General features: G+C 43.8%; 1 protein-coding gene across 2 annotated transcripts in view; it reads right to left on the reverse strand.

Moving 5' to 3' along the window:
* Positions 1–1,926: 1,926 nt before the first annotated feature.
* Positions 1,927–22,500, reverse strand: part of immp2l (inner mitochondrial membrane peptidase subunit 2) — a 194,309-nt gene continuing 173,735 nt past the window's right edge. For both annotated transcript variants that reach the window (XM_031279895.2, XM_031279896.2), the window contains exons 5-6: positions 14,963–15,065; positions 1,927–2,127 (exon numbers count right to left, since the gene is read on the reverse strand). In XM_031279895.2, coding sequence (XP_031135755.1) covers positions 2,002–2,127; positions 14,963–15,065 — 229 coding nt within the window. In that variant the 3' untranslated portion in view covers positions 1,927–2,001. The remainder of the gene's footprint in view (positions 2,128–14,962; positions 15,066–22,500) is intronic.

A 22,500-nucleotide genomic window follows, 5' to 3' on the forward strand; every position in this document is an offset into this window, starting at 1 on the left:
ATAAAATTGAACAAACTCTCACGTTACAACTTGTCTCTGTTTGAAACTTCTTTATTGCCCAGTCTGTTGACAGACATATTCCACCACAGGCACAATTAACATAACACCAAAACCAATACACAGTCTAACAGTTTACATAACAAGCAGTTGAACAATCTCATGACTCAGTCAATGACTGTCTTTCCAAACACTAACGGACACATCATTTCAGTTCAGATGACATCACTAAAGCAGGGCTGGGATACAAGTAGATCTTCATTTGAATGATCCGATATCCATTCATAAAATCCCAAGATGGATCTTTAACTCTACTGTTGTCCTCGGGTCAAATTTGACCCATTTTCAAAAAGTTTCTACATCAGAAATATGGGTTTTTTTCAACCATATTGTCCAAAAAAAAAATAACGTGGATGGTTCCCTACAACGCTCTTCACAAGTAAAATAAATGATCAGTTCACTAATTTCATTGAATGTGGGTGTTTTGTTAAATTTTATAGCATTTGAAGAAAATAATTGATAAAATAACGTTAAAAAAAAGGCTTAAAAAATGTCAAAAAGTGACAAAAACATCGGAAAATGTGACTAAAATGTCAAAAAAAGTGACATAAACATCACGAAAAGCTTCAAAAACATCGGGGTAAAGTGACAAAAGTGTCAAAAAAGACGGCCAAAACGTTGAAAAAAGTTACATTTTTTTTATTTTGACCCAGAAAAACTAAAACTAAAACTAAAAATTAGGCGAAATTTTGGCGAGGCAAGAAGTGGCATGGCCTGTTTTTACAGATCTATGTCTTTGGGTAAATCGTCTGCATCACACCCTCTGCACAAAACCAAGCTTATACAATTATTTTCTGTCGCTATGTAACTTCTTTGTGGCCAATTCCTAACGACAACTTTCATATTTTTAAATAATGCACCAGGTTTCTTGTAGGGATGCACCGAATCCAGGATTCAGGTTTGGATTCAGCTGAATATTGGGCTTTTTGACGGGGTTCGGTTTCTGCTGAACCTTTAAAAAATTTTCCCACCAATCTGAACCCTACTCTTGCACTACGCGCGCTACGCTGGTCGACGTAATGACGGCGCCGTTGATTACAGGAAGGTGTTTACGTAGGTGGAGCGTTCAATGCAGCAGGCTGTGAGAAAGTGGAAATGGAACTGGTGAGCAGAAAAAGTGTAGTTTGGCAGAACTTTCAGTCAAAAGAAGGACATTCAAGTCCAGCTACATGTTCAATTTACAATGCTGATTAGTCTGGTGGTGGCGAGGACCCTAAACTATACACAACATCACCGCTGTTACAACATCTGGTATCAAACATCTGGAAGAATACGAGTTGTAATGAAGGAATCTACAGACAGCAGCCAGAATGCAGCAACTTCAGGTACGGCAAAGGAAGGACAGTCACGGCTAAAAACTGGTGTTAACCAGACAGTGCCTCTCCCGGGCTGTCAGCTGTTCCCTCGGCTGCAGCAGGAACGGAGCGACCGAACGTCCGGCTGCTGCTCGTTAGCTGACATTAGCTTTCTAATTTCACCCACCCAACATGCCTTCATCATACACTGGTTAGCTCATCTGGCGATAGCGATGTGCTTTCCTACGATGTGAAAAGAGCGTGTGAATTCAACATTAAGTTGTTACATTTAACTATTTTAGAGGCTGGGGACGTTGTTTACTTCATTAATGTGTTTACTGTGTTAATGGACTGAGGATGGGAAGAGGATTCGATATTCGGTTTCGGATTCGGCAGAATCTTATTCGGCCGAACCCCAAAAATATGGATTCGGTGCATCCCTAGTTTCTTGTACAAATCACAGCATTAGTTCTCTAAAAACTCTCTTTAATATCCAAGCAAAGTTGGTATTGTAACTGAAATATCCCTAATCCAATCAATATTGAATAAAATAAAATCGGAAATCAAATTGCAATTGAATGGATTCAGGAAATCAGTGGCGATACCCAGCCCTCTACTATAGTTATTAAAACTGTGTGTCTGTGTGTCTTCATCCCTCTTCTTCCTCGGTGTCCAGCGGCCCTCGGTTTGCCGGCAGAGACGGTTTGATTCGCTGCCAGCGATTTGGCGGCCAGATGATGTGGGAGGCCCGACCGTGAAGCAGCCCCACTGCCACCTGGGAAATAAAAAACACACGTACATAAAAACATGAGGTAACAGGGTTGTTGTGCTGCAGAGAATGTGAATTATTTTGACTAATAGAATAGTTAAGATCAGAGGATGTTGAGTGAATCACAGACTGGTGAATGTCAAAGTTTGGTCAGGATGCTGTTTTGAAACCATTTAAAAAAATGTTTTTCAAATGCCATGAAATTAAATAAATCAACCAAAATTCAATGGAAGTAATCATTAATCGTACCTGTGAAGAACATGGATGCATGGATGTATTTGTTGCATGGGTTCCATCCAATGTACATGCATGCATCCAAGTTATTTTGGGACAATTTGGTTGTTAAGAAACCCATATTTCTGATATAAAAACACTTTGAAAACGGGTCAAATTTGACAAAAGGAAAACACAAGGGTTAAAGTTATAAGCCCAACTGCTCTTAACAATTTCATTGGAGCTACGAAAACATGGACTAATAAATATGATGAAGAGCTTCACTATACAGTATGCACGGAAAAGATCATTTTGGAGAATTTAAGACTTGATTTTAAGTCACACTCAGGTACAGTGTCCTGCGGACATCAACAGCTGAGTTAATTAAAACTGGCAATCTGACAGCCGATGATCAGCTCGTCTGACATCTTCCTCACTGCTTCAATAAGGGCAGCTTTGCATAAGGTCGAACACGCGCGCCAGCAAAATGTCAAATGCTTTTTCAATGACGCCTGTTATCTCTAAAAAAGCTGGCGTCTATATTAAAAAAAAAAAAAACGCAGCGGTGCGTTCATCTCCATCTCCCAGTGTGACCCGGCCAACACGAGGCCGGCTGTAGACAGACGAGGAAGCGTTTGATTAGACATCTTAGGGGGGGATCCCGACGGCTGAGGGGGGGGGCTTCAGTCGGAGCCAACAGCTGCAGGTCAAGATCCAGTTTAATAACATGAAGTAATGAAATGATTAATATTCATCAGCTGCAGTTGAGAAGCAGGTCAGCGGGATGTTATCTACTAAGACGGGCGGGCGAGATATAAAGAAATACTTAATATAATTTATTATGCACATTTCTTACAACTGCCAGATCAACCACATCTAAAAGCTGGTAACGTCGGGTAGGCTGACATTTTTAGTTCTTTTATTCTCTTAATCTAAAAAAAAAAAAAAAACATGATACAACTTGGTTCTTAATCGTGTTTCTTGGTTCCCTTTTTAACTTGGGTAGTTTCACCGAGAGCAATGTTCTGGCTTTCAGGAATCCTTTCTGTCATTTACTGGTTAATGTAATAATAATGTATACTATATTAATCCCACAAGGGGAAATTACAATGTTTTCACTCTGTTATTATTACACACACATGCTCAGTAACTCTACATGCACTAATGGAGAGATGTCAGAGTGAGGGGAGCTGCCCATGGAGAGGCACCCCGAACAGTTGGGGGTTCGGTGCCTTGCTCAAGAGCACCTTGGCAGTGCCCAGGAGGTGAACTGGCACCTCTCCAGCTACCAGTCCACCAGTCCACCACCATACTTGGGTCTGTATGGGGACTTGAACCAACAACCCTCCTGGGTATCCTGCTCTGCCTTTGAGAAAATGAAAGCTCAGATGGGCCGATCTGGAATCTTCCCTTTATGACGTCATAAGGGGAAAGGTTACCTCCCCTTTCTCTGGTTTACCCGCCCAGAGAATTTGGCTCACCCATGAGAGAGAGAGAGACATCATGGCTTGCAAACAAGGGAAGCATGGCAGTTGGTCAAGACCACACCCCCCCCCCCCCTCCACCTTGCCACCCTCCCCCCCTCCTCCTCAATAGCATTTAAAGCTACAGACACAGAAATGGCACATCCTAAGGAAAGATCATTGTGGGATCACTGTAATTCTGGACCAAGGCTGAATTTCAGGAAAGAGACTTCAGATACAGTATTAGGGGACCACTAAGGTCTATATAAAAGAGACTTCAGATACAGTATTAGGGGACCACTAAGGTCTATATAAAAGAGACTTCAGATACAGTATTAGGGGACCACTAAGGTCTATATAAAAGAGACTTCAGATACAGTATTAGGGGACCACTAAGGTCTATATAAAAGAGACTTCAGATACAGTATTAGGGGACCACTAAGGTCTATATAAAAGAGACTTCAGATACAGTATTAGGGGACCACTAAGGTCTATATAAAAGAGACTTCAGATACAGTATTAGGGGACCACTAAGGTCTATATAAAAGAGACTTCAGATACAGTATTAGGGGACCACTAAGGTCTATATAAAAGCATCAAAAAAGCAGCATGTCATGGGACCTTTAATGTGGTTCACTGGTTCTTGTTATGCTTTCTTGGTTAATTTTTCATTTTTATTTTGGGCTTTTGGATCCTTAAAGTGCCCATATTATGAAATAAATCACTTTTTCTGGGATTTGGGGTGTTCTTTTGTGTCTCTGGTGCTTCCACACACATACAAACTTTGAAAAAAATCCACCCATGCTGTTTAGAGTGAGATACGGTTTCTGAATGTGTCCTGCCTTCAGTCTCCGAGTGAGCTGGTCAAAATCTGCACGGCTTGTGATGTCACAAGCCGAAACGAGCAGGCTAACCGCAACCATTAGCTTGTAGCGTTAGCATGCTAACGCTAACGCTAATGCTAACGCTAGTATGCTACCTCGTTCTCAATAGCAAAGCACTGCTACAACACACACAAGTTCACCATAATCTACAAAAGAACTACTTCCATGTGCGCCCTCATTTAGAAGTCTCCCAGCTAATCCTGCCTTGTAACTGACCAAAGTTGTAGAAACAACCTTTCTTTTACTGTCTATGGAGCTAGCTAGCTGACATGATCTACATCTGAGCTACTGGGCATGTGCAGTGCAATCGAAGATAGTACAGAAGAAGAAGAAGAAAAGAGGTCTCACTCTGTAGCTAAAACAGAGACCAGCTGAAAAGAGGATCTGCAGCAGTGAGAGAGAGCGGTGCAGTACAACAACAATATGGTGTTTTTTGAAAATTAAACCATGTAAACCTATTCTGGTACAACCTTAAAATACAATTATGAACCTGAAAATGAGCATAATGTGGCTGCTTTAAATAACTTAGTTTTCTTACTACAGTTCAATGTTCTTAAGCTCTCTCTTTGTCTCCTTAGTTAGATTTTTATCTTTTTGATTCATTATTTATTTGGCCCTTTTTTAAATTCACTGTTAACGTGTCTAGTTCCTTGGTTTATCCTTTAGTTCCTACTGTTTCTCTTCAGCACTTTCTTTGGTTGACTGGTTTCTTTCTCCCTGTGTTAACATCCAGATCAGGATGAGTACGGTAGCTCTGAGAGGCCGAAATCTCAGCAGCTGCTCGACTCACTGGGATCGATCATCCCCTTTTATTAACCCCCCACAGATGTATTGTGGTCTTTTCTGCTTTGGGCTCAGTAAAAATCATATTTATCGAACCTTAAAGACGCTTTAATAGGCCATACTTCCCAACAGAATGAGGTCGACTGATGTGAAATCTTGTCTGTTTAATAACTTCAGAGTTTTCTTCCATTTCGCACATTTTTTGGGGCATTTTAGGCCTTTATTTTTCATAGGACAGCTGAAGACATGAAAAGGGAGAGAGAGGGGGAATGACATGCAGCAAAGGGCCGCAGGTCGGGGTCAAACCCACAGCCGCAGCGTTGAGGAGTGAACCTCTATATATGGGTGCGCGCTCTACCAGGTGAGCTACCCAGGCGCCCTCGCATATTTTTTATAAAGTTTAGAATTTCTTGGAAAACAACGCTATTCAATGCTTGACAAAAACAACTTTGAGAAAAGTCAAAAAAGGCAAGACTCGCACTCCACACAGAGTTCCCACTGTTATGTTACTGTATGCAGAGATTGTGGGTGTTTGTTTTGGACCATTTCTGATCAACCCATAGGCTGAGAGCGTCATTTGTGGGAGCTGATGTGTTTCTGAGTGAAAAGACTGTGTGGTGGTGGGTGGCAGCGAAACACTGCAGGCGCATATTCAAAAAGAATATATTATTCAAATAAGACCTCCTCGCTGGATGGGATACATCCTGAATATATCCCACTGATTTAGTGGTTTTACTCATGGGTCCTGGTATGAATATTTGGGTAAGTTTGTTTTTTGTTTTCAACGTGGACCATATTTTCCCATGTTTTTGTGTCTAAGTGACTGATGGGAACTAGCCTGACAAACCAGCCCCACATCCAGATGTTGGGTCTGGGAACTCACCATTGGCTGGGCTCAATCCGAGGGGCGGGATAAACGGTTGTCTTTCAAAATCCATCTGCACGCAATAGGATAGCTCTACAACCAATCAGAGCAACGCTAGTTGATAGATTCAACTTTAAACACTGAACACATCTTCCTTTTATAAGAATGACTTCAGTGCCTTTTATTCTTTTCTCAAAGAAAAGCTGAACTCCAAGTCTTCCAGAGTCGCGGCCAAAGCCGACTCCAAAGACCGCTGTTCACCAGCAGCAGCAGCCATCTTCTGCCGTCATTACGTTAAGCCCACCCACCGACTCTATACACGATGTGATTGGCCTGACTAGAGTTTGGTTTTTCCAGCTCGCAAGCCGACTTGCTAGACTGACCCTGGCTGCAAATTATATTTGCTGCCGCTAGGGTGCGTCTAGATTTCTAGGCTAGATGGGAACAACAATCTTTGAAATTGGTCCAGTATAAAGCGAGACCGCAGCAGTCGGCAGGGGCGAAACAAGCTGCAATGTAACGTTAACGGGCAATTGCGCACCATCAGTTAGCGTCCACTAAAAGTTCTGTTGTTGCCACTGACAGACTCAGATTATTATTCTAAGTGCCTGACAACATTATGAAAGGATCCCTACAGAGATAGACCTTTTAGTTAAAGAGGTATGTATGTCGATGTAAATAATCATTACTTTTAGACTAAAAGGTCTATCTCTGTAGGGATCCTTTCCATAATGTTGTCAGACACTTAGAATAATAGTCTCAGCATTTCAGCGGCAACAACAGAACTTTTAGTCGACAGAAATTGAAGGTGCACAATTGCATTAAGATTACAATTCAGCCTGGAGAGATTTTTGTTCACATTAGTCACTCCGACACCAATGCATGGGGAAATGTAGGGTCCATGTTGATAAAAAAGGAAATAACCCATTAAACTGTCAGATGTAAGTGCGTAGCGTGACGTGACGTTTTCCTACCATAAGAAGGAACATAATGGAGTGGAAACTTGGCGAGATGCCAACGCAGCTTCAGCCATTCAGTGAGAATAAAGGCATAACGTGATTTTTGTGATGTCTGTTAGGAGGGATGGACGCTGACAGTCGTTATTCAACCCCACTTACAGTACAATCCAATGCACTGAGAGAATGACAGATACGGAAAGACTGCGACATTTACACCACCTGGTAAACGTTTCTGAAGATTAATTTTCTGACATTTAGTGCAGATGACACGTAAGTACAAAAAAAGGAAGAAATGTAGTCTGGTTCCTGAGCTCTTTTTTATGTGAATTAAATAGGTCTGGTGTTGTTTTCATTGACGGATGCTTCTTTGGTTAGAAAAACAACCAAGTCGATCATAACTTTGTCTTGGGGTTGAAGATCTTCCTTTTGACAGAGCAACAGAAGTAGTGACAGAAAAACGGCTGAGAAAATGGTGACGAGGGTGGATGCTTCTTGCGTTCAGCACGGTCGGGGCGCTGCGAACAGATCACTACGGACTAGGGGTGGAACGGTACACAGAAGTCACGGTTCGGTTCATACCTCGGTTCAGACATCACGGTTCGGTTCGGTACAATGGAGGGAAAAGCAAGACAAAAACACGCTAAACAGCGAAGCTTACAGCTAACAGCGGAGCTAACAGCTAACGGCGGAGCTAAGAGCTAGCGGCGGAGCTAACAGCTAATAGCGGAGCTAACAGCTAACGGCGGAGCTAAGAGCTAGCGGCAGAGCTAACAGCTAATAGCGGAGCTAACAGCTAACGACGGAGCTAACAGCGAAGCAAACGGGCCTGGAGGCCATTTGTGGTCGAGGTGAGAAGGGATCTACGTCCGTGTTTGGTTGTTTATGGAAGGGACTAGTTTGCTAGTTTTGGACTCACTGGACTGACTGACTCCATGGATGTATTACTGACTCAACATGTAGGCGGAGCTCGGGAGCTTCCGAGCTAAGGGCAGGGCTACAGATTAGGTGTCCCTAAGAAACGCGTGTCTAACAGTAGTTCCGCATTACATTAATTAATTTGCACGCAAGTTTTATTTATTTGTATACCGTGTATTCTACGTGTAAATTCATGGACCGAACCGAGATGCCCGTACCATTTCGGTTCAATACGAATACATGTACCGTTCCACCCCTACTACGGACAGCTCACTACGGACGGCTTACTGCGGACAGCTCACTACGGACGGCTTATTGCGGACAGCTCACTACGGACAGCTCACTACGGACGGCTTACTGCGGACAGCTCACTGCAGACAGCTCACTACGGACAGCTCACTACGGACAGCTCACTACGGACGGCTTACTGCGGACAGCTCACTACGGACGGCTCACTACGGACGGCTTACTGCGGACAGCTCACTGCGGACAGCTCACTACGGACGGCTCACTGCGGACAGCTCACTACGGACAGCTCACTACGGACAGCTCACTACGGACAGCTCACTACGGACAGCTTACTGCGGACAGCTCACTACGGACAGCTCACTACGGACAGCTTACTGCGGACAGCTCACTACGGACGGCTCACTGCGGACAGCTCACTACGGACAGCTCACTGCGGACAGCTTACTGCGGACAGCTCACTGCGGACAGCTTACTGCGGACAGCGTGCTGCGGACAGCATGCTGCGGACGGTGCAATGCGGATGCTCGATAGTGTTTTAAGGCCCCAACGTCAACTTTAAGGCAGCGCTGCGACCGTTGACTTCAAGGCACCTAACCCTAACACTAACCATTGCCTAATCCTAGTGCCTTTCAGGCAGCGCTGCCGTCTGGTCTTTCATACTGATTTCGGTCATGGCGATCAGACCCTCTGCCCGGGCCGCGTTTGCGTCACATCGCCGTCCGCGCCCCGCCGACAGCGCTCAACGCAAAATCCATGAAACATCTTTTAGTCAACTAACATCATCATCATTCAATCAACATATTTCTTGGATTGGAATGAGAATCCTCCTGAAAACTGCTGTTTCGTGATGACTGAAAATGGCATGATAATTAAAACTGAAAGGGCACTCAGAGAGCGCAGACCTCCGCCAAGACCACGCTCTACAGAAGAGCCTCGCTAGAGCCCTGAGCGGGACAGTTTTCTTAATCCCAGTCCAGCAAAAAAATAAGATTTTTTTATATTTGTTTTTTTGGTCAAACAGCATGCATGTGAATATATGCTGGCTCTATACACGCTAAAAGTCCTGATTATTTACATGGAGTCTGGTGGAAATATGCTGGCTCTATACACGCTAAAAGTACTGATTATTTACATGGAGTCTGGTGGAAATATGCTGGCTCTATACACGCTAAAAGTACTGATTATTTACATGGAGTCTGGTGTAGTATGGTGATGGAGATTTCGGGGCTGTTTCATGTTAAACTAAAAGGATCTTACTCTTTAACTAAAAGGTCTATCTCTGTAGGGATCCTTTCTTTTTTTTTTTTGTTAAGATTATGTTTTGGGCAGTTTTAGGCCTTTATTGACAGGACAGCTGAAGAAATGAAAGGGGAGACAGAGGGGGGAATGACATGCAGCAAAGGGCCGCAGGTCGGAGTCCAACCCTTGCCTGCTGCGTCAAGGAGGAAACCTCTATATATATATGAGCGCCTGCTTTACCAACTGAGCTATCCGGGCACCCGTAGGGATCCTTTCCGTAATGTTGTCAGACACTTAGAATAATAATAATCTGAGTCTGTCAGCGGCAACAACAGAACTTTTAGTGGACGCTGACTGATGCTGAACATCTGTCCTGCAGGGTTACATTACAGCTTGTTTCACGGCTGCTGGTTACAGCGTTCTCGCTCAATACCGGACTAATTTCAAAGATTCAGGAGTCCACGTTGACAAAAAAACCCAACCAAAATTACCATATAAGGTCAGTCTTGAATTCATAGTTTGTGTTGTTGATTTAAATAAATCTGTTACATCTTCGGGATGTTGAGATCTTACAATGCATTTGGTACTTACTAAGTCCAGGCCTGTAAATGTTATGAATTTCCGAAGGTGTTGAGCACCTTTTAGGAGCGCTTCAGGACGCGCTAACAGGATGTGTTGACAGTCGTAAAGGGTAAAGCCGTTTTATGCTTCATTATCCAGAGAAACCATTTGGTTGTAGCTGATCATTCATGACATTAACAAATATTTTGCTTCACTGCCTGGGATAATGGTGCTGGTTCTCGTGTTACTAATGTGTCCAGTAAATAAACAAAACTCTATTAACGCCGGTTTATGTGCCGGTAAATGCAGCCTTTATATGATGGAAATCAATGAAATGTTTTTATATTAGCTCAAGTTTTAAATTAGCTTGAGTGAAGCTGTGCAGAGGGGCCGGGGGAGACAACCCTCTCCAGTATTTTGAATTTGGACAGCAGTAACTATTTTAAACGCTAGCTGTCAGTATTACATATTGCACCTTTAAAGACGTTGCGTCGAAAGGAGCCAGTTGAGGTGGTTTGGGCATCTGGTAAGGATGCCCCCTGGGCGCCTCCCTAGGGAGGTGTTCCAGGCACGTCCAGCTGGGAGGAGGCCTCGGGGAAGACCAGGACTAGGTGGAGGGACGTCCAGCTGGGAGGAGGCTTCGGGGAAGACCCAGGACTAGGTGGAGGGACGTCCAGCTGGGAGGAGGCCTTGGGGAAGACCAGGACTAGGTGGAGGGACGTCCAGCTGGGAGGAGGCTTCGGGGAAGACCCAGGACTAGGTGGAGGGACGTCCAGCTGGGAGGAGGCCTTGGGGAAGACCAGGACTAGGTGGAGGGACGTCCAGCTGGGAGGAGGCTTCGGGGAAGACCCAGGACTAGGTGGAGGGACGTCCAGCTGGGAGGAGGCCTTGGGGAAGACCAGGACTAGGTGGAGGCAGGTCCAGCTGGGAGGAGGCCTCGGGGAAGATCCAGGACTAGGTGGAGGGACGTCCAGCTGGGAGGAGGCCTCGGGGAAGACCCAGGACTAGGTGGAGGGATTATATCTCCAACCTGGCCTGGGAACGCCTCAGGATCCCCCAGTCGGAGCTGGTTAATGTGGCTCGGGAAAGGGAAGTTTGGGGTCACCTGCTGGAGCTGCTGCCCCCGCGACCTGAGACCGGATAAGCCGGACGAAGATGGATGGATGGACCTTTAAAGACAAAACTTTCTAAAGAAGTCCAACTACAGCCATTAGATCCAGTAGCAGTTTGATTTTTAAGTGGCATGTGGCAGCCGGAAGTGGCATGTCCTGGCATGTGCCGCTTTCCTAAAGCCAAGTGGCGTGTTATCGCGAGGCTACGTCACACGCGGGTTGGGTTCAGGAAATGAACAAACGTGGAAAGGAAACATCACACGCGGGACACGAAGTCACACGTGGGACCCGGTCCCCGGTCTCCTCGGTGAAAGTCCTGTGTTTGACCCATCCTCCCCCCCCGACCAACCTCCCTACGCGGATTTTCACCCTTTCATGCTACTCGCTACGGCGTCAATTCACACGCCATCGCAAGGTAATGTAAGTCAATGGAGACTAAACGGCGTTGATAAACACGCTAAAAAGCGAGTAAGCGTGTTGATAACACGCCAAAATGGCATACCAATTGACATGTCATACATACACCTCTTAATTACATCAGTCTGATATGACATATGGCACGTAATATTGGCATACGGAAGTACATGCCACTGGCACGTGTCACATTTACACTTAAAAATCTAACTCCCTCTCATTAGATTTCACTCAAGATAGTCTTTCTTAGTTCATGCTTTTTTTTCCAACGCTTTTTGACATTTGACATTTAGCTTTGGTGCTGCCAGAAATGGCTCGGGCTCTGCACCCAAGACTTATAATGACAAGAGAAACCCTGGAAACTGTAAAGCCAGAGCTGCTCTGCTGAGCCATTTGTCCACACGTTGTGGATTTCAGATCTGAGGGGATTTCCTCCCTTTAGATTCCTTCCAGAGCCTCCCGTCTGGCCTGTGATGCGCCGTCCATAGCAAACAGGAAACCTTTGCTGCTAAAAATGTCATACCGCACAATACCAGAGGGGCCAAACTACAAACAGCACGCAGAGAGGAGTCAGTGTGTGGATGTTAATGCTCTCTTTCTGCACCAGAGAAGCCTGAAGCGTTGGCGTTAATGAAATCTTCATGTTCGGAGGAGAAGTCTGTCAAAACATCCAGATGTGAAACACACTCGTCTTCCCACACAGAGCTCTAGTTACTTTTCAGATGACGGTTCTCCCGTCTGCGGACGTGCTGATATTTGAATGTTTGTGATAAACTGAAGGATGAAGGTGTTCCTTTATGTGTTGAGGAAATTCTCCTCCTTCTTACTGTACGTCCACACCGCCGCCGACTTGAGCTGCAAAGAAGCTCTGGCCGCCCGGTCGAGGACGCTTGTCAGAAAGTCCGGGGAAGCTGTTTGAGGCTTTGGCCGCTCTGACGTAGCAGCGTTCTACGTTCGATCATGTTCAACACACGATTGAAGAAAAGGCACAAGCAAAGGCACGGCCAATACGTTGACACTAGAAACCTTTTATAAATGACATATATAATGACAGAATGTGTATTGGTTGTTGGTTGCAGCGGTGTCTGTTAGCAGTTAGCTCGCTGGTAAGCCGCTGAACCGCAGCAGCGTGCAGGCAGAGGGAGCAGCCGCCAGCTGTTGATCTTTGCAGGACTTCACCGTGAGCGGACTGTTTAGAGACCATGTGACCGTTCACCGTGAGCGGACTGTTTAGAGACCATGTGACCGTTCACCGTGAGCGGACTGTTTAGAGACCATGTGACCGGCAGTAGGTAATGTTAACTGGTCCCTATACGCAAACAACGTCATATCATAAATGATAGGGAACCCAGCAACGGCGATTATGAGCTTTTCCTTCATTTTCTCGGAACTGGAACTAACTAAGAAACGCCAAAGGTACCTGACCAGGCGTCCGTATTTTACGCGATGGGAGGGAGAATGTGTTGGAATGAACCAGGCTCCGCCTCCATCGCTGCATCATCCAGGTTTTATTATACATCCATGTGTTGGACACAGAGATGTCTTTACAGTTTAGTTTCAATGTCTTCTATGGTAATTTAATTGTCGTTCATCGTTGTGTAACTATGCAGCGGTTCTGAATCTGTCACGCAGCCTAAGGGGAGGGTAGACTGTCACTTATATGGTTCGAATGATATAGAAAATGAGTTCCATTTTGTTTTCTACTGTCCTTTTTATTGTGAACAGTGTGATTTTTTTATTTAGTAAGAGTGTGTGTGTGTGTATATATATATATATATATTTGCATTCATGTATTTCAGTCCCTCCAGAAAAACGTGATTATGCGATCGCATAATTCAACGCATAATCAGCCAAAGTCCTCATATTTATGCGGGGGCCGCATTTTTTTTCAAATACGCCCCATTTTCGCACGCATAAATTGTCGATTTCCGTGCTAAATATGCAGGGCTTGCATGATTTCATAATCCCCGCATTTTCGTTGCAAAAAAGTCACACACATATCTTAGCAGAAAGTTGAAAAATGTTGCGTTGACTTCACACAAGAGCAGCCATTTTCCCCTGCTGCCATGGGAACGTTATGAAGTGACGTAGTTACACGACATGAACATCATCGAAAAGCTGCAAACCCTGCGATGAAGGCATGATGGAGCGTCCCATACGTATTCGTAATTTTAGTTAGAAAATAAATTCAGACCTCACAATGTTCTACATCGTTGAACTTTTCAAGCCAACAATTCAGTTCAGCGTCAACTTTTCAAAAAAAAACTTTAAATATTCCATATCTTTTATACATTAGCGGTGCTGTTCAACTTTTTAATGAAATTCATGTCCGTTCCCACCTATTCTCACTACTTCAACTTCTTCTTACGGATTTAAGCTATTCATCCAGTTTAGCTTTAGCAGTTTAGCTGTACAGCATTCCCACGCATTTTCTGCAGGAAATGCATTTTCTAGTTATTATTATTATTCCCTCTTCCGTATGTTTTTTGGTCGTCCGTAACTTCTGCATACGTTCAGCTATTAAAACCATTCAACTATTAAAATGTTCAGCTCTTTCAGCAGATGATGGGACTTCTTCAACTTATGTTGTCTTCCATTGGACCATGCACTTGTAGTCCTCCCAAATATGCGGGGCTTGCATGATTTCATAATCCCCGCATTTTCGTTGCAAAAAAGTCACATATATCTTAGCAGAAAGTTGAAAAATGTTGCGTTTACTTCACACAAGAGCAGCCATTTTCCCCTATTGCCATGGGAACGTTATGAAGTGACGTAATTACGTGACGTGAACATCATCGAAAAGCTGCAAACCCCGCGATGAAGGCATGATGAAACCGCAATTTTTGCAAGTTCCCGCAATTTCATCGCATAAAATTGCATAAATATCCCGCATATTCCATCGCATTTTTTAAGAAAACGTGCCGCATAATCAAGGATTTTTACCCACAACAATCACAAAAAAATTCAAAATTTTTCTGGAAGGACTGGAATTTCTCCGAATGATTTGTATATGCGACCGGAAGACGTTTGCTAAATCAGTTTGTGGTGTCTTGTCAATCCCATGTGGGATGGGCATAATGTTTGGCATGACACAGAAATAAAATTAAACATAAAACGTTGGGGGAACATATAACTTTGGGGAAGTACAGTGTGGATCGTCTAATTGGATGTGTAACACTCATACCGGTCCGAAGCTGTTGCTGTCCAGACTGTGTCCGTGATGATCGCCCTCGATCCAGAAGTGGCCGTCAGGAACGCGAACGTATCGGTTCTTGTAGCCCAGAGTCCTGAAGAGGGAAACAAAAACGAAGATTTGGTTTTTAATCAGGCCTTTGCAAAAACACCCTTGAGGCAGTGACATCTAATGATGTTCAAACAGCAGAGCGTTTTTATTTAAAGATGCCTGATTTTCTTTTAGTGCCATTAGCGTACCCAAACACCAAATGTCTTCGCAGTTCGCAATATCAACAATGATTTCAAAGACAATTTAGATCCCTCCGGTGGAAAGCCTCGAGAAACACGGACACATTTTTATGTGTGTTTTCTTTATGAGGCAGTTCTTCAGTTTTGAGCTAAATGCTTACATCAGCATGACAACATGCTCCTAATTGTTATATTAAAGGTCCCATGGCATGGTGCTCTTTGGATGCTTTTATATAGACCTTAGTGGTCCCCTAATACTGTATCTGAAGTCTCTTTTATATAGGCCTTAGTGGTCCCCTAATACTGTATCTGAAGTCTCTTTTATAGGACCTTAGTGGTCCCCTAATACTGTATCTGAAGTCTCTTTTATATAGGCCTTAGTGGTCCCCTAATACTGTATCTGAAGTCTCTTTTATAGGACCTTAGTGGTCCCCTAATACTGTATCTGAAGTCTCTTTTATATAGGCCTTAGTGGTCCCCTAATACTGTATCTGAAGTTTCTTTTATATAGGCCTTAGTGGTCCCCTAATACTGTATCTGAAGTCTCTTTTATATAGGCCTTAGTGGTCCCCTAATACTGTATCTGAAGTCTCTTTTATAGGACCTTAGTGGTCCCCTAATACTGTATCTGAAGTCTCTTTTATATAGGCCTTAGTGGTCCCCTAATACTGTATCTGAAGTCTCTTTTATAGGACCTTAGTGGTCCCCTAATACTGTATCTGAAGTCTCTTTTATATAGACCTTAGTGGTCCCCTAATACTGTATCTGAAGTCTCTTTCCAGAAATTCAGCCTTGGTCCAGAATTACAGCCACTAGAGCCAGTCCCACAATGGTCTTTCCTTAGGATGTGCCATTTCTGTGTCTGTAGCTTTAAATGCTATTGAGGAGGAGAGAGAGGGGGGGGCAAGGTGGAGGGTGGGGGTGTGGTCTTGACCAACTGCCACTTTGCTTGTTTGAAAGCCATGATGTCTCTCTCTTCCTCATGAGTGGGCCTAATTCTCTGGGTGGGCAAAGCAGAGAAAGGGGAGGTAACCTTTCCCCTTATGACGTCATAAAGGGAAGATTCCAGATCGGCCCATCTGAGCTTTCATTTTCTCAAAGGCAGAGCAGGATACCCAGGGCTCGGTTTACACCTATCACCATTTCTAGCCACTGGGGGACCATAGGCAGGCTGGGGGAACTCACATTAATGTTAAAAAAACTCATAAAGTGAAAATTTTAATGCCATGAGACCTTTAAGTTGATGCTATTGAGCAAGGGTTGGGCACCGTATGACATTGCAGATTACAGTGCCTCATTTCAGTGCCACTTAAATACCTTAAAAGAAGGCTGCACTGCCCTCTGGTGCTCCCAAACGGACATTACAGGCAACAGAAGCATTGCTGCACGTGACGCTGGTTAACATTATGGCGTGTACCCACCAAACGCATTTCAGTCGAATTCGGCGGCACGATTCCATACAAAGTCAATGCAAAGACGTGCATAGATGTGAAGTCGCGGCGCGAATTACACGGCGTGTATTAGCATGAGTTAAAATATTTGAACTCAAGCGAGACATTCGCGTGTAGATGTGTCGCAAAAGTCGATCAGTGCTTATGCTGCGTTCCAGACACAATTTTTAGCCCGTAAGTTACGACTTCAAGTCACGACTCACGACTTGGTAGCGTTCCAGGCAAAGTCACCACAAACCCTTCTAGCTAGCGTTAGCATTAGCTAGCGGCTACCTAATGTTGACGTTAGCTAGCTGCTACCTACCGTTGACGTTAGCTAGTGCTAGCTGATACTAGCAATTTCTAGTCGGCAACATATTTTGGGCTTCATTTAATAAACTAGTAGTAGTACACAATCATATGTGTATTATTTTGATTACAATGTGCGAAATTACTTTACGTTGCCTATTTATGTCTATTTATTTCTATTTCTCACAGTTAATCACCGGCGTCTGTACAGCATCAACAGGGGGCGCCATTGTTGTTTGTGTGTGTGTAACGTCAAAAACTGTAACTGGGAGAACAACCATCTGGTACGAGTTCACGAGTAGTAAGTTACAGGTTTGACTGCCGTTGCAGGGCACTTTCACGGGGTAGAAGGTCGTGAAAATACGAGTTACAGGATGCCTGGAACGCAGCATCAGAAAGGAGTTCTCTTTGGGGACAGTAAGCGGGGAAGTTTGACTACCTGGTAAGTTCTGAAAATGATATCTCTGTTGTTATGTTTATTGAGCAGCTCCAGTGTTAGCAGAGCCCTGATCTAGCCAAACTCCATCCAGAAAACAAGCATTTTTAAAGTTGTTTGCTTGTCGTCTTGTGGACAGACCTGATAAAGTACGAATTCAGACTTTTTACAAATCGGCATCATGATGTTATTTCGGCATTCTTTTTATCTGTTTATTGCAATAAAAAAACTGGCACAATGTGTACTTCAAGTTGCGCTGGAAGTGGCAGATACCCAGACGTAAAGTTTCCTTCCGGTAGAAGGCTGTAAACATTACCGTGCTTTTTGCTCCGCCAGGTGATATTATTAACCCAGAAATGACGCCGTTTAATTTCCCGATGTATCTATGACTTCCACACCAGGTACAAAGCAGCAACAGTGGTTATTTTGGCCATATGATGATGGAAAGAAACATTGTTGGTGTCTATACTCCACACCGGCTGGTACGTGAGTACCGCGATTAAACACAAATGATCTAAATATGATCCCGCGATCAAACTCACGCAAATTTTAATTTGCCTTGGTGGGAACACGCCATTACACGTGTTACGTTATCAACAGATTTTGTATCGACCGTCTGCCTGGGGAGTGGGTGTGGTCCTGCTTGACAGCTAAACGGTCTAACGTGTGACTGTATTTCACTGGAAAGGAACGGCGGGACGTCCAACAGTCTGCAGCTAAAGACACAGAGGAGACTAGCTGACCCCGGATAAGTGGACCAAGATGGATGGATAGATGCAATCTTTTTAATATGAACAGCAGCTTGCAAAACAAACCGAAACATCAAAGAACTGAAGTGACGTAAGAAACAGATATTCTAACTTGCCTCATTTGCTTCTGATGAAAGAAAGCAAGATAAGAGAAAGAAAAGATCAAGATTCAGAGGGAGGAAATTGTGGTCAAGATCCTCATGGATGGCGGATCAAATCTCTGGGACAATTATCGCTTTCGTTTTGTTAATCCTCAGCGTCTGAATCGTCCCTGAGGCGCCACTATGCGTCGCCACCTAATCGCTCGAACACAGATCTGACCCGAGGACACGTTCGGACTAATACGGGCGGTGGTGTTGGTCTCACACTGCAGCTGCTTCAATCACGTCGTCATGTTTACGAGGAGAAGGTCCAACGCCCTTCATCATCCCTCTGGACTGTTACGGGCCTGTTCCAGCCCTGATTTATCTTTGAGCAGGGGAACATTGTGAGTTATAGCCTCATCGACTTTTTAAATGGAAATTCGTCTGTGATTCTGTGTGTGTGTGTGTGTGTGTGTGTGTGTGTGTGTGTGTGGGGGGGGTCCAGGGAGGACGGCTGACCAAAGAGGCCTTGGATACATACAGTAAATATTGATTTAGCCACAGTGGCTGAATTTACTGACTCACAAAAACAACAAGCTGGGACCTTTTTTTTGCAGGAATAAAAAAAGGTTACAGCCTGTTTGGCGCCAAGTCTCCGCTACGAATAACTGTGAAAATCTTTACAGAACCAAGGACAATTGACTTCACTGTGTTTATTCCATTTTTAAATCAGGTTTGGTGTGTTGAGATGAGGAATCAGAGCAGAACAGCTGCAGGAAGAAGACGTTATATTAAGGAGGTTTTTCCTCGCAGCTGTCGCACCAACTGCTTGCTCTCGGGGCGAATTGTTGGGTCTCTGTAAATTACAGTTTGGTCTAGACCTTCTTTATCTGTAAGGTTTCCTGAGATAAATCAAAATGGAAATGAATGGGGTTTTTAAATTTAAATCACACACACCGGCTCTGCTATTCTCTTAAAGAGATAAGCTATATTGACGCTAGAGCTGTCAATCTTCCTCTATAATACCATTCGAATTTCATTTCTTCTTTTTTTTATATTCAAATAATATTTGAATATTTAATGCTCAAATGCAGCCTGTTATAAACATGTACTACACTACTCAGGCTTATGCATTGTCAATGCCATTATCAGCATGTGGTTGTTGTTACACGTTCTGTCCACTAGAGGGACTTCCAACATCAGCCTGGCCTTGAGGGGACCTACGTCACGGCGCATTGCACGCAACTTTGTTTACATTCATTTCCCACCACGAGCACACAGCGACAAACTCAAATCAACAGAGATCTCTGTAATGTAGACTATAGTATATCGAGTATTGTGTACTTTTGGTGGTATCTGTACCGACTACTAGATTTTTGGTATCGTGACATCCCTAGTCTGAGTCTGAGCGTCTGAGTACTCAGACTAGGGATATACCAAAAATAATTTGCCTTAATCAGATTAAGGTAAATTTCAAAATACTACTGAAATCCTTCACTGTTGTGCTTAAAGTTTAGGACTTTAGTTCCTACGTGTCCTTCAGAGAGAACATCCATTCATGTGTTTTTGTGTCCATCACTTTGTTTGAGTAGGAGTGACTTTTTTCCGTGTCAGCGGTGGCTGCCTCCTGCTGGAAGGGGAAGCTGTATAATGGTTTTAAAGACAAATAAACTGTATTTATGAGTCGCCATTAGTTCATTGCAGATTCTCCTGCACACTGCGCCGCGGTTAACACTCCCACTTAGTTTCCTCTGGCCTGACAGCGACAAGCGTTGGGAGATTTACGTTGCGGGTGCGAGCCTCTCTGTTTGGAGATGAATGTGTAAAACTATCCTCTCTCTTGCGGGCCGGCGGTTACGTGGTAGGCAGACGGTCTGGCCTGCGTGGCAGATTTAAAAGCGGAGCTGTGATTTATGTCGGCGCGGCCCCCGTTTAAAGACAACACGGGGCTGACAGCCGGCCTCCGCCAGGGAAGCAATCACAGGCCTGTTAATTATTCATTCCCTCTCCCCAGCCGGTGACCTGTAATTTGCACGGTGGCACCCGGCACAAACAGCTGCCAGGGACGGATCGCATGACAACGGCGTGCTATGATAGTGTAAAAGACGCCTGTGTGGGTCTGATGCCCTGCCACTTTCTCTCAGCCTCGGTGACGGCACTGCTGCTGCAGGCTCCCACTGCGGATGTACGAGATGTGACGTGTTCACTTGTTCCCTGTGTGGCTTGTGCTGTCTGTCTGTCACAGCGACTGGGTTCCCTCTGGCTGTCACTTGGTTGGATGATCTGTTTCGATGCATCATGTTAACATCTGCTTTACCAGGCCTTCCTCCACTGCACTGAGGAGGAAGGTCTGGCTAGTCCACACAGCATTCTGGGATGACAGAAAAACCCTCTGGGTTCAATTCCCACTGAGATACATCAACCATTGTGTCCCTGAGCAAGGCACTTAACCCCTAGTTGCTCCAGAGGCGTGCAACCTCTGATATATAGCAATTGTAAGTTGCTCTGGATAAAAGCGTCAGCTAAATGACATGTAATGTTTGGAAACTTTGCACAAAATTGCCCCAATTCATCGTTTAGTAGGGCTGTGCAATAACCACATTTTAATCAGGATTTCAATTTCAGCTCCTAACAATCACAAAAACAATGTAATCGAGAAAAACGATTATTTTTGCAACATTATGTTTAGCAAGTAAACGATTATTTTGTCTTGTGTTTTGTATGACATGCACACTCCTGAAGGCTAAAGTCACTGGACACACCCTAACATTTGAATATATTTTTATTATTATTTATTTTAAGGGGAATTCAGAAAGTTAAAATGGGAAAAGTATGAAGGGAAATGTCACAGTTCAAGGTGTTTTCACTGTTGATTTGTTTAACCCTTAGATTTTATATAATATTTAAGTCTTTTTAGTCAATTCATTTGAACTTCCACTTTTGACAGTATTACAGTTTAGCTTCCAGCTTTTCTAGACATGTATTTCAGCTCTTAACTTTTTAAAGTAATGCAGTTCAGCTTCCAACTGACAATTTTACATTTCATTTTCCAAGTTTTTCAGCAGTGCAGTGCAATGCATTTGAGATTTTTCAAACATTTTTTTTCATATTTCTGCATTTTCATCAATGTTTCTCACAGCATTTTTAAGCGTCCCATACGTATTCGTAATTTTAGTTAGAAAATAAATTCAGACCTCACAATGTTCTACATCGTTGAACTTTTCAAGCCAACAATTCAGTTCAGCGTCAATTTTTCAAAACAAACTTTAAATATTCCATATCTTTTATACATTAGCGGTGCTGTTCAACTTTTTAATGAAATTCATGTCCGTTCCCACCTATTCTCACTACTTCAACTTCTTCTTACGGATTTAAGCTATTCATCCAGTTTAGCTTTAGCAGTTTAGCTGTACAGCATTCCCACGCATTTTCTGCAGGAAATGCATTTTCTAGTTATTATTATTATTCCCTCTTCCGTACGTTTTTTGGTCGTCCGTAACTTCTGCATACATTCAGCTATTAAAACCATTCAACTATTAAAATGTTCAGCTCTTTCAGCAGATGATGGGACTTCTTCAACTTATGTTGGACCATGCACTTGTAGTCCTCCCAAATATGCAGGGCTTGCATGATTTCATAATTCCCGCATTTTCGTTGCAAAAAAGTCACATATATCTTAGCAGAAAGTTGAAAAATGTTGCGTTTACTTCACACAAGAGCAGCCATTTTCCCCTGTTGCCATGGGAACGTTATGAAGTGACGTAATTACGCGACGTGAACATCATCGAAAAGCTGCAAACCCCGCGATGAAGCCACGATGAAACCGCAGTTTTTGCAAGTTCCCGCAATTTTTGCAAGTTCCCGCAATTTCATCGCATAAAATTGCATAAATATCCCGCATATTCCATCGCATTTTTTAAGAAAACGTGCCGCATAATCAAGGATTTTTGCCCGCAACAATCACTGGAAGGACTGAATTTAGCGTCCAAGTAAACAATTACGTTGGAATCTCTAATCACAATTATTTCAGTCGGGTTGAAAAAACACATGGTCGATGTAACCGCAGCTATTGTAACGTGTAAAAACATAACATCTAATCTAAAAACATCTCTTCTCTGTGGTGAGTGCTGTGTGTGTGTGTGTGTGTGTGTGTGTGTGTGTGTGTGGGAACCAGGCACCAGACGATGCCAGTTAACGTGATTATAAACCAGCGTGATGGAGCGAACCTCTGGACTGCAAGCTTATGTTGTCTTCCATTGGACCATGCACTTGTCGTCCTCTCGGGCCAAAAC

The sequence above is a fragment of the Sander lucioperca genome, chromosome 7 (assembly GCF_008315115.2).
Source record: "Sander lucioperca isolate FBNREF2018 chromosome 7, SLUC_FBN_1.2, whole genome shotgun sequence".
In the NCBI taxonomy this organism is placed as follows: domain Eukaryota; kingdom Metazoa; phylum Chordata; class Actinopteri; order Perciformes; family Percidae; genus Sander; species Sander lucioperca.